Source organism: Vigna unguiculata, chromosome 11, assembly GCF_004118075.2.
Source record: "Vigna unguiculata cultivar IT97K-499-35 chromosome 11, ASM411807v1, whole genome shotgun sequence".
NCBI lineage: Eukaryota > Viridiplantae > Streptophyta > Magnoliopsida > Fabales > Fabaceae > Vigna > Vigna unguiculata.
The window spans coordinates 31,304,363-31,314,987 of NC_040289.1; the positions used below are offsets into that span (position 1 = coordinate 31,304,363).

Consider the following 10,625-nt stretch of genomic DNA (forward strand, 5'->3'; position numbering starts at 1 on the left):
GACAAGTTTTCTTTTAGATAATTTACTATTTGAGTAATTCATTTATTTGACTGAAGTCAAATAAGAAATATCAGCTCTAGAAAATAAAGTAATGGGTTAGAGTCTATTATAATGAAATTTACTTTTCATTAAATTTAGGTTAAATTACTTTTTTGTTTCGTCTATTTGTCAGGAAATTTCAGTTTGGTTCTCAAGTTTTTCGTTGTCTTAATTTGGTCTTCATTTTCTTAAAAATGACTCAATTTGATCATTATTGTTAACTTTGACCAAAAAGTGGTAAAGTCAACGTGTCAATTTCTGGTTTTTTTTAAATTTTATTTATTTTTATTTTTTAATTTTTTACACGTGTCACTTCATAATTGTGCCACATGTCAATTTTTACACGTGGCACAACTGTGAAGTGACACGTGTAAAAAATAAAAAAATTCAAAAAATTCAAAAAATATTAAAAAAATTAAAAAAACTAGAAATTGATACGTGGCACAACTATGAAGTAATACGTGTAAAAAATTAAAAAAAATACAAAAAATTCAAAAAATATTTTAAAAAAATTCAAAAAAAAATTCAAAAAAACCACAAATTAACACGTGGCATTGACTTTAACACCGTTCGATCAAAGTTTAGGGTGATGACCAAATTGAGTCATTTTTAAGAAAATGAGGACTAAGTTGAGAAAACGAAAAACTTAAGGACCAAACTGAAATTTCATGACAAATAGAAAGGAACCAAAAGAGTAATTTAACCTTAAATATATTGCTTCACCTCCTATTAAGCTACTATGAGATTATTCATTAATGTCTAGTCTCACACTCAAAATATATAAACTTTGACGTGAGGGGTGGGATGAAAGTTTGACATGAAGTACAAATAAAACTAATTTATAATATATAAATGAGTTTAAACTTTACCATAAAACAAATTTTATAATTTGAAGATAAAATCAATATTAACTTTTCCCTCTATGAAGAAAGAATACAAATATACACAAAAACAAATATACACTAAATTATAAAATATGAATATATATATATATATATATATATATATATTCATATGATTATAAATTTATTAAATTGTACTGATCATATTTCATAATTTAAGAAATAGAGAAACAATAATAAAATATCTAATAAAAGAAAAACTTGTGAACATTATAATGTTTGGTCTTCTTAATTAAAAATAGAACTTTTAAGTCTATTTCATAAAGAGATAACCAGTAATCTTAAGAATCTCTTAATTTAGTTTTTACTTCCTTGTACTTGTATTTTGATGAGATTTTTGGGAAAAGATGATGTAATTCTTTCTTCTTCTTAATACAATCTTCTCAAAACCTTTCTTCTCTTTACGATTCTGTTTTGTTTCATTTCTTCAACTATTTCGTAAAGCTGATTAATTTTTGATATCCAATACAGTTGGGAATTCAAATATGTGTCTAAGTCCTACATCGCGTAAAATTAAAAAAGTTGAGCACAATATAAGATAAAGACTCATAAACTCGTTGTCTTAATGTTTTGGATTAAAATGGTGTCAATCTCTTATATGTGGGTTGAACTCATGTCTCATTAGTGTTGTATCTCCATAGTGATCCTTTCTCAAAAGACCCAATAAAAAAGTTGAGCATCATATGAGATAAAGACCCGTAAACTCATTGACTTAATGTTTTGGGTTAGAATAATACTAATCTCTTATATGTGAATTGAACCCATATCTTGTTAATATTGTACTTCTCCATTAATCTTTTCTCGAAAGAACCAACAAATACATATATTTTCTATCTTAGTGCATGTTTTGTTCCTTGAGGAAACTTGTTGTTCCTTCTTCTTCAGTAACTCGCGATTACCCATTGCGAGGATTTTCAAAAATCCTTGGTCTAAACTATTATATCATGTTTCGATTGTCATATAGTAAACTTGTTTATTTCCAAATTTTCCTATGAATAAGCTCCAGACTAATTCAATCCTCCCATTCAAATCACATAAGGATACATATAGTTGTATTATTAATAAATCCAAATTTTCATCTCAAAAGAAATAGTGAATCTCATTCACGACATTCATTAAAATCTTAATGCATTCTTAGCCAAACAAATTGAAGAAAATAACTCTTCTTATGTAGTGATAACTTGTCTTGCAAGAAAAATAATTCCAATATAAAAAAACTTTTAAAGTAAGTTGATAAAACTTTCAAAGCTTCGATGAACACAAGCAACATCTTTACTTGTTTAAATCATCATCACTTTCCTATTTCTTATTCGATTCAACATCTTAAATGCTTCTTAATCAATATAGCAAGAACCTTGATAATGTATTTGGATGAAGAATTTTTAGAAAATAATAATTTTTATAACAAATTTAAACTGTATAACAAAATATGGTCACTGGATAGTTAAGTTTAAAAGAAATTAAAATTTTAAAAACTTATAGGACAGAATCCATTTTTTTTAAATATAGAAATTTCAAATAACTATTGAAGAGAATAATAAATTTGTTTTCTTCGTAATAACTATTTAAAAATGATAGCAATATTATATATAATTTGGATCGCAATATATTAGGAAAGTGAATATACATAACTATTCAACTCTTTATTATATGTCTTTTACATAAAATCTAATTAAACTATACAAAATGATATCACGATTGTTCATTTTATATCAATCACTTCAAAGACAACTTTTAATTAGCTAATAATATTGTAAAATCTATGTCAAAATTATATGTAATTGACTTTTGTAATTTTACAATACACATCAGATTCCGATTCTCTCATCAACATGAGTGATTGTCGTTCTCAAAAACCAAGTTGCTGACACAAATCTCTTTTCGTTTTTCCTCTTACGGAAATTGTGAAAACAAGCGTCAACTCTTTTTCCAAAATTTCCTCCAAAATCCAGAACATACGAGCAAATATGCAAGACCACGTCTTCTATAACTTCAAGCAAATTCTAGACTCACAACTACTACCACAAGTAAAATGGTTCTGTCCCATAAGAGGAAATGGAAAAATAATCTTCATCAAGTGCGTTTTCTGAAATAAAGGGTTCAGTCCAGAAATTGCTACTAAACCCTAAATCCAATGTTTCCCATGAAGCAACACTTTCTTCTTCCTTGCACAAGTTCATGGTTGATTCTGTGTGACTCGAAGAAAATGAAAGTGAAGGGGAATTGTGGTCGGTGTAGGAAGTTTCTGACACCGAACTCTCCAAAATGTGGTGAGATTCAACACTAGGAGCTTCGTCCATTGCCATTTCAAACTCTTTGCATCCATTGGACTTCAAATCTTCATCACAACAAGTGTTATTGTTGCTGCTTTGAAACTTCTTTAGGTGGCTGTGCCAATAGTTCTTTATCTCATTGTCTGTTCTTCCGGGTAAACTTTCAGCAATCAGAGACCATCTATCACACAAATTTCACACCAAATACAAATCAGTAAAATACCCTTTGTTCACTGAATTCTCATTGTAACGACCAAGTGTTAAACATTTGAAGATGTTGAATAATTGTTTGTCTTTCGATACATAACAGTAACACCAAAACTAGAACTTGTTCATATTGATCAAAATAACAAAAACTACATGACCAAATTCAATGATTAAGCAAGACGTTTCGTTAGCATTGTTGTTCATTTCAAATTAGATTTTTCGTTTTATGTTACATAAGTCAAACTTTAACATTATGACACATATTTTATCCTTTTAAAAACTGGTTTTGGACTCATTACAACCGTATCCAGAATATTTGTCGGCGACATTTTCAGCGATGTAAAACACGATGACAAAATTGTGAGTATGAACTAAAAACTTAAAACTTTGGAAATTAACGAGAAGCAACAAAACCCCTACTTATTTCCATGCTTTTTATGCAAATCAGTGATGATTTGCTCTTCCTTTGGGGTGTAGTTCCCTCGTTTTAGATTTGGCCGCAGGTAATTCATCCATCGAAGTCTGCAACTTTTTCCACATCTTTGCAACCCTGTTACACACAAAAAACTAAAAACCATGAATCAAGAAACCCTAAATTGATAATCTTTGATCTGATGATTGATGGAGAGCGATGTAAAACCTGCAAATTTTGGAAGTTGACGCCAATTGGGGTGGCCATGTTTTTCGACATAAGCGATAAGCTTGTTGTCCTCTTCTTCACACCATGCTCCTTTCTTTGTTCCATTTTTATCAAAATAGGGAGCTCTAACCATGGTGGTGTTGGAATATGTTTGTTTGTGAGAATGAAGTTAAGGTTGAGAAATGAGGTGAAAGCAAAAGAGAATTGGGTTCCTCTGTTTTTGATACAGTGGAGTTGAAACGCGTATCATGTGTTCTGACATCTCCAATCATGAATCAGAACTTATATAATCCAAGGATGGACCCATGGACCCACTTCCATTTTATTAAGACTGCTTGCAAACACAGTTTTGCATCCATTCACATGACAAAGACAACAGTGTCCAAGTGTCCACATCTTCATTTGTTGTTGCCACATTATTTTATGCTATCTTTCTCGGAAAAAATGTCCTATATTGTTTTCAAGAAACATGTTTTCCGATGAGAATAAAGTTGTTTTAATTTAATCAGCAGTGGATCGAATATCTTACATCGATTAAAATTAATAAGATAAATTTATTGTGTATAAATAAATTTGTTTTTTAGAATTGAATTCAGCATATTTCCTTTCTTCGTTAATTTTTTAAACATAGATTTACCTTTAGGACTCTACAGGTCTAGTCAGAAAGACAAGAGTTTTTAATTATATGGTTTAGAAAACTGACTCAGTGTTGTAAACAGTAGTGGAGAAGAAGTGTTAAAAAGTAAAGAATAAAATGGAAAATGAAGATACTGGGCTACTTAGTCCAATATTTTAATATTATATTCTTCCAAATGTTTAACCTTTATATAAAGGAATGTAAAACCAATACTTTAACGTTCTTTTAAACACATATGTAAAGTAAAATTGTATTATAGTGTATGGGACCTATTTAGTATTTGCATTTTTTATGCACTATGGGCCCTATTTGCCAATGCCATGATTCATGGAAAGTGCCAGAGTATTAAAATAATTAAGATCAATTATAATACAATATCTCAGTGCGCTTGTTTGATTTTATTTTATTTTTTTTCATTTCGCATATATCTCTTTTAGGAAATAGTTTTGTTTGTAATATAATTTTTACACACTTTATCAGGAAATACACTTCAAACAAAATCAAACATCGAACTGCAGTGATCAATTCAATTTGAGGGAAAACAAAATGTAAATTCTAATTTTACAGTGACTGTTGTAAAAAAATTTATAACAAACAGATCAAAGATGGTCTCTTCACAATAAATGGTATCCACAACGTAGACTTAAAAAAAATAAAAATTCTCTGGTTGAAGAAAAAAATGCTTCATATCGTTTTTTTAATATAGACAATTCAAAATAAATACTTTTTGTCAAGGTTTGATGACGGAGCATGAATGGAATTTCATTATTATATTCAACTTGAGAAAAATTATTGCCGTCATACTCAATAAAAATAAAAATATGAGTGATAATAAGTTGCAAAGTTTATTATCACATCTAATTAGATAAGATTAAAATTTAGGTACTTATAAATTAGATTAGATCGATATAAAACTCTCTTGTAGAAAAAACTTAATTTGTTTTCAAAATTCATATATCTTCTAAAAAGATATTGTCACCATACTCAAAATAGATAAAAATATGGGTGATAAGTTAGAGAGTTATTAAAACACCCTAGTAAGATAAGATTAAAATTTGGATAATTATAAATTAGATACTCTCGTATAGAGAAAACTTATTTTGTTTTCAAAATTCATATATCTCCTCAATTCCATTGCAAGTACATCGTTTTATAAATTTAATAATGCACCAATTTCCATATCCATCTACCCATTCAATTCTATATTAATTACAACTAAGTAGTTTTTAATATATACTAACAATTAACTCTTAATCCACTAATGAAAAAATGAATTAATGACAACTTATTATGACGAGTGCATATGTTATAATAGGTTTACCGATAACATTTTTGTAATAAAAGTAAGAGTTATTATGAGGGGTAAAAGGGAATCTAATATAATAAGTGAAGAAGACAAACTTAGTTAACAGGTGAACTAGACATCTTATACTAAGTGAACAGTGATAACATAAACCTAATTATAATTGAAAAGTTAGTGGTAGCATAAACCTAATTATAATTGAAAATTTATTATGTTGGGTCTTGAAAGACCTCTCATAGTAAATTTTACAATGTCGTTAATTTCACACTTGACATAGTATTTTGCCACTCGTGTTCTTGAAGCTAGTCCACCCTCAATATTTTTCTCTCACTATCGTCTTCCATTCTCACACTTCACTCATACACTAATATATTAATTAATGATCAATTTAGACATTAATTCATTTGGTAGCTAAAACTCTAGTATCTAATGTTAGTAACCAATTTAGAGTTTAATCAGTTACTAAATATAATTTTTTATTCACAATAATGATTAGTTTAGAAATCAATAACTTTTAGTTTATAAATCAGTATCTAAATTAGTTACTATAGTGATCAATTATTTTTTGTCTCTAAAGTTGCTATTGAAATATTTTCTTATAGTGTTTAATTTATTTAAGATAGAAATTAAAGTTCAAATTAAATAAAGAATGAAAATATCTGTTTAAATGTTTTTATAAGTAGGTTTAAAACAATTCATTCTTTATTTCATATAACTTCATCTTTGTGGAAATCTAAACTCTCCACTATTTTTAAAATCTTAACGATTCTTCATTGTAGGATAGATCAAGATAGATTGATCAAAATTAGTATATATTAGTTCTTCATTCCCTTACCATCAATTTACTTTTATTCTCTTTTGTTGACTATGTGGGGGTTTTATACTTGTTTCGGGTGTAGGGACCAAGCTCCTACCAATACCACTCAAATTATACTTCTTTCTCCTCGATGCTTCCTTTCCGAATAATCTTCCCAAACTTCCACTCCAGCAATCTTCTCTTTTGTTCGATCGGTTGAACGGGCGACCGGTGTACCTGTCTAAAAGGCTCCGATGCTTAAGTCAGTTTTTAGGGCCGATCGGTCGATAATCGTAACTGCTGTAATAAATGCAAAATTAAAGATCCTCACCAACCTACCTTTGGGCCCTATTTATAGTTTTCGGTGTGAGCCTATAATTAGGGCTCCTTAAGCACGGCCCAATGATCCCTTAATTGTGATTACTGACTTGTTTAATTTTAATTAATCCGGCTGATTGATCTAGGTTTTCCGTTTGGCCGATTGACCGATGGTCGCTTGGCCAGGCGGGTTATCTTTTATGGGTGAGTGGCCTTAAACAATAAATGTGTTTCACCCGTGTGGCCGATGGGCCGATCGTCCTTGGCTTTGCCACACGATCTCTCTGTTGCCAGCAGCCTGTGGCCGCTCGAGCCTTGTCTGGTGGGCCGATGCACCGATGGGTCATACAGTACACAGCCCTCCCAACCTTGAGCAATGACGAAAGTGAAGCGAGAAGATTTGTTAGGAAGAAATTTCCTGTGCCGATGGACCGATGGGCCATACAGGAAGAGATTTCCTGTGCCGATGCACCGATGGGCCATACAGTAGAATACTCTATATGTATAAATTAACTAATGAACTTAAATTTTCTGACAATCTAAACTAGTGGTAATGTTGGTTGTATAAATTAAAATTTTGTAGTTAGAAGTTTTTTAACTGAAGAAGTTATTTCTTCTTACAAAACAAGCTACTTTTAAGTAAGATGAGTCAATAACTCACATTTGTTCAACAATTTTAGTTCAACTTTGTTGAAAATATGTTGAATATTGTGGATTTAAATCAGAATTTCTTTAAATACTAGAATTGGTGGTGATACAACTCAATTTTTTATGATAGTTTTAATTCACCTTGAGTTATTCCATATACAAATATGGGTGAAAACAAATTTATGGTGATGATTGAATCATTTTAAGAATAGTAAGAATTGGTTGGTTTAAGATTTGCTTTTGTTATGTTAAGTTGTTTGCTCGTTGTTTTTTTTTTTACATTTTTCTTACTTGAGTTTCATGTTATCACTTAAAAGACATGTCACTCAAACGTCACACTTGTTAGTCAAATGATAATGTTCTTTACTCAATTTGTGGCTTGAGATTTGAGCGACAACGTTTTTGTTAAAGCAAGTATCTTTCTAAAACTCTCATTGCTTAAGTGATATTTGACCAATCAAGTGATGAAGAGTTAGAACTTGAGGAAGGGTGTGGAAGTTAGTGGTTTGATGTAAGAAGCCATATTGCCCAAGCAATGTTTTAATGCTTGGGAGAGTCGGTGTTGGTTCATTGTTATTGTAAATCATACACTTAAATGCTAGTTTTAATGCTTAGGCGATAAGGGAGTTGTACTAATTCTCTCTTTTCTAAAGTTGTTATCACTCAAGATATGTATGTTGACTATTGTCATATATGAGGTATAACTCAAGTGATGAGTTTGCAGTTTAAGGGTCCATGAGGAGTCTTATCTTATTTGTTGAAAATGACAGGCTTAAATAACAAAATCTCGCTCAAGCAACATAAGTATGTTCTCTATCAAATATTTTTATTCCATTGTAATTTATGTTTGTATGTGATTGAGTGTATGCATATCTACGAAATTATTAAATGAATATGTATAAAAGAAAGTGTATGAACTTGAATAGGGATATATAATGAATGGGTATATGTGATGTTGTGTATAGGATTAAGAATATGTTGATACTTTGGAAGGGATTATGCCCAACTGTGGTCATGATATTAAGTGCAAAAACTCATTAAGAAAATGAAATATCTTTTTCTTCAATAATAGTCTAAACAATGCAAATTAAGATATCAAGTAGTAAAAAACTGGATAGTGTTCTTGTCAAAATGGACTGTGGCCCTCCAAAATGGAACTGGTAGGGTTGACATTTTCAGCTCGCAAGTCTGTTTTATCTTGTCCCACCTAGTCCACCAAAGTTTACAGTTAAAGGCGGGTTAGCCCGTTCTTGGTCTGTTTTGTTTTTTTTTTCTTTTGTTTTAATTAAAAATAAAAATAAAAATAATTAAAAGTCTTGAATTTTCTATATTATATTTTTTAAAATATAAATATACAATACTATTATAATTTAAATCATTAATACTTACTAATTAAGTTCTAATTATTAGTTATAATAGAGTAATTTAACATTTAAATATAATAATTATTTTAATTTATCCAATTTGAATAATCAATTAAAAGCTTGGAAAATAGTTACATGATCAAATATGCTTCAAATATTTATTTATAGGTTAAATTATGTCTTTGGTCTCTATTTTTTTTGGAAATATCAATTTGGTCCCTTTATTTTTATTCATCTCAATTTGGTTTTTATTTTGGAAAATTTGATGCAATAAGGTCCTTTCTGTTATATTGTACTAACAAACAATGTTAATGAGGTGTCACATGTCATTTTGTGATTTTTTTTTAAAAATTTAATTATTCTTTTTTAAATTAAAAATTTTCCACATGTCAAATTGATATTGTACCACGTGACAATGACGGTGTGATGTACCCAAGACAGTGGATGTGTTACTGTCACGTCATGTGTCATTGTCTCAATCTCAAGTTGGTCCCTCTATTTTTTATTTTGTCTAAATTTAGTTTTACTTCTTCTAAAAATTGAGCAATTTCATCTCTCTCCAAATTGAAATAAAATTTAATTTTTATATAAATATTATACAAATATTTTTATTAAAATTGATATTTTTATTCAAATTGACATTTTTATTATATATTTTACAAAAAATTAATATTATTTGAATTTATATTTCACATTCAACTTTATTTAAACTTTTTTTCAAATTTAATTTATTTATTTTAAATTTTTATAACATTGTTTAAAATTATTTTAAAATTTTACATTTGAATTTACACCATTTGTTAAAACATTTTTGAATAAAGTTCGATGTAAAATATAAATTTAAATAAATTTATTCTGGCTAAAAATATGTGATAAAAATATCAATTTTAAATAAAAATATTTGTATATTATTTATATAAAAATTAACTTTAGTTTCAATTTGGGACGGGACAAATTACTCCATTCTTTAAAAAATTGGGACTAAATTGTAACTAAATAAAAATACAATGACTAAATTGAGACACAGACAATAACACCTAGCGTAAGTATGACACGCGACACTGTCATTGTCACTTACACATCACACTTTTACTGCAACATGACACGAAAATAACTTTACACGTCACAAATTTTTTATTTAAAAAAATAAAAAAAGTAAAAAAATCACGAATTGACACACACACCTCTCTAATGTTGTTAGCACAATACTAATAAAATAGATTTGATTGCATCAAATTTATAAAAATCAATTTGAGACGAATAAAAAAATGAACCAAATTGATATTTTTCAAAAAAAAATAATTTAACCTTATTTACAATTACATATACAGACAAATTTTAAACATAAAAATTGATATTTTTCAAAAAAAAATAATTTAACCTTATTTACAATTACATATACGGACAAATTTTAAACATAAAAAATAAAATAAGTATATATATATATATATATATATATATATATATATATATATATATATATATATATAAAATCAAA

The 10,625-nt window shown here is 28.5% G+C and overlaps 1 protein-coding gene across 1 annotated transcript; it reads right to left on the reverse strand.

The window, feature by feature from the left end:
• Positions 1 to 2,692: 2,692 nt before the first annotated feature.
• Positions 2,693 to 4,306, reverse strand: LOC114170086 (transcription factor MYB14-like). Its single transcript, XM_028055568.1, has 3 exons — positions 4,062 to 4,306; positions 3,842 to 3,971; positions 2,693 to 3,395 (listed from the first exon to the last, which is right to left on the reverse strand). The coding sequence occupies exons 1-3, from the start codon at positions 4,192 to 4,194 to the stop codon at positions 2,960 to 2,962; spliced, it is 699 nt and encodes a 232-aa protein (XP_027911369.1). The 5' UTR covers positions 4,195 to 4,306; the 3' UTR covers positions 2,693 to 2,959.
• Positions 4,307 to 10,625: the final 6,319 nt, after the last annotated feature.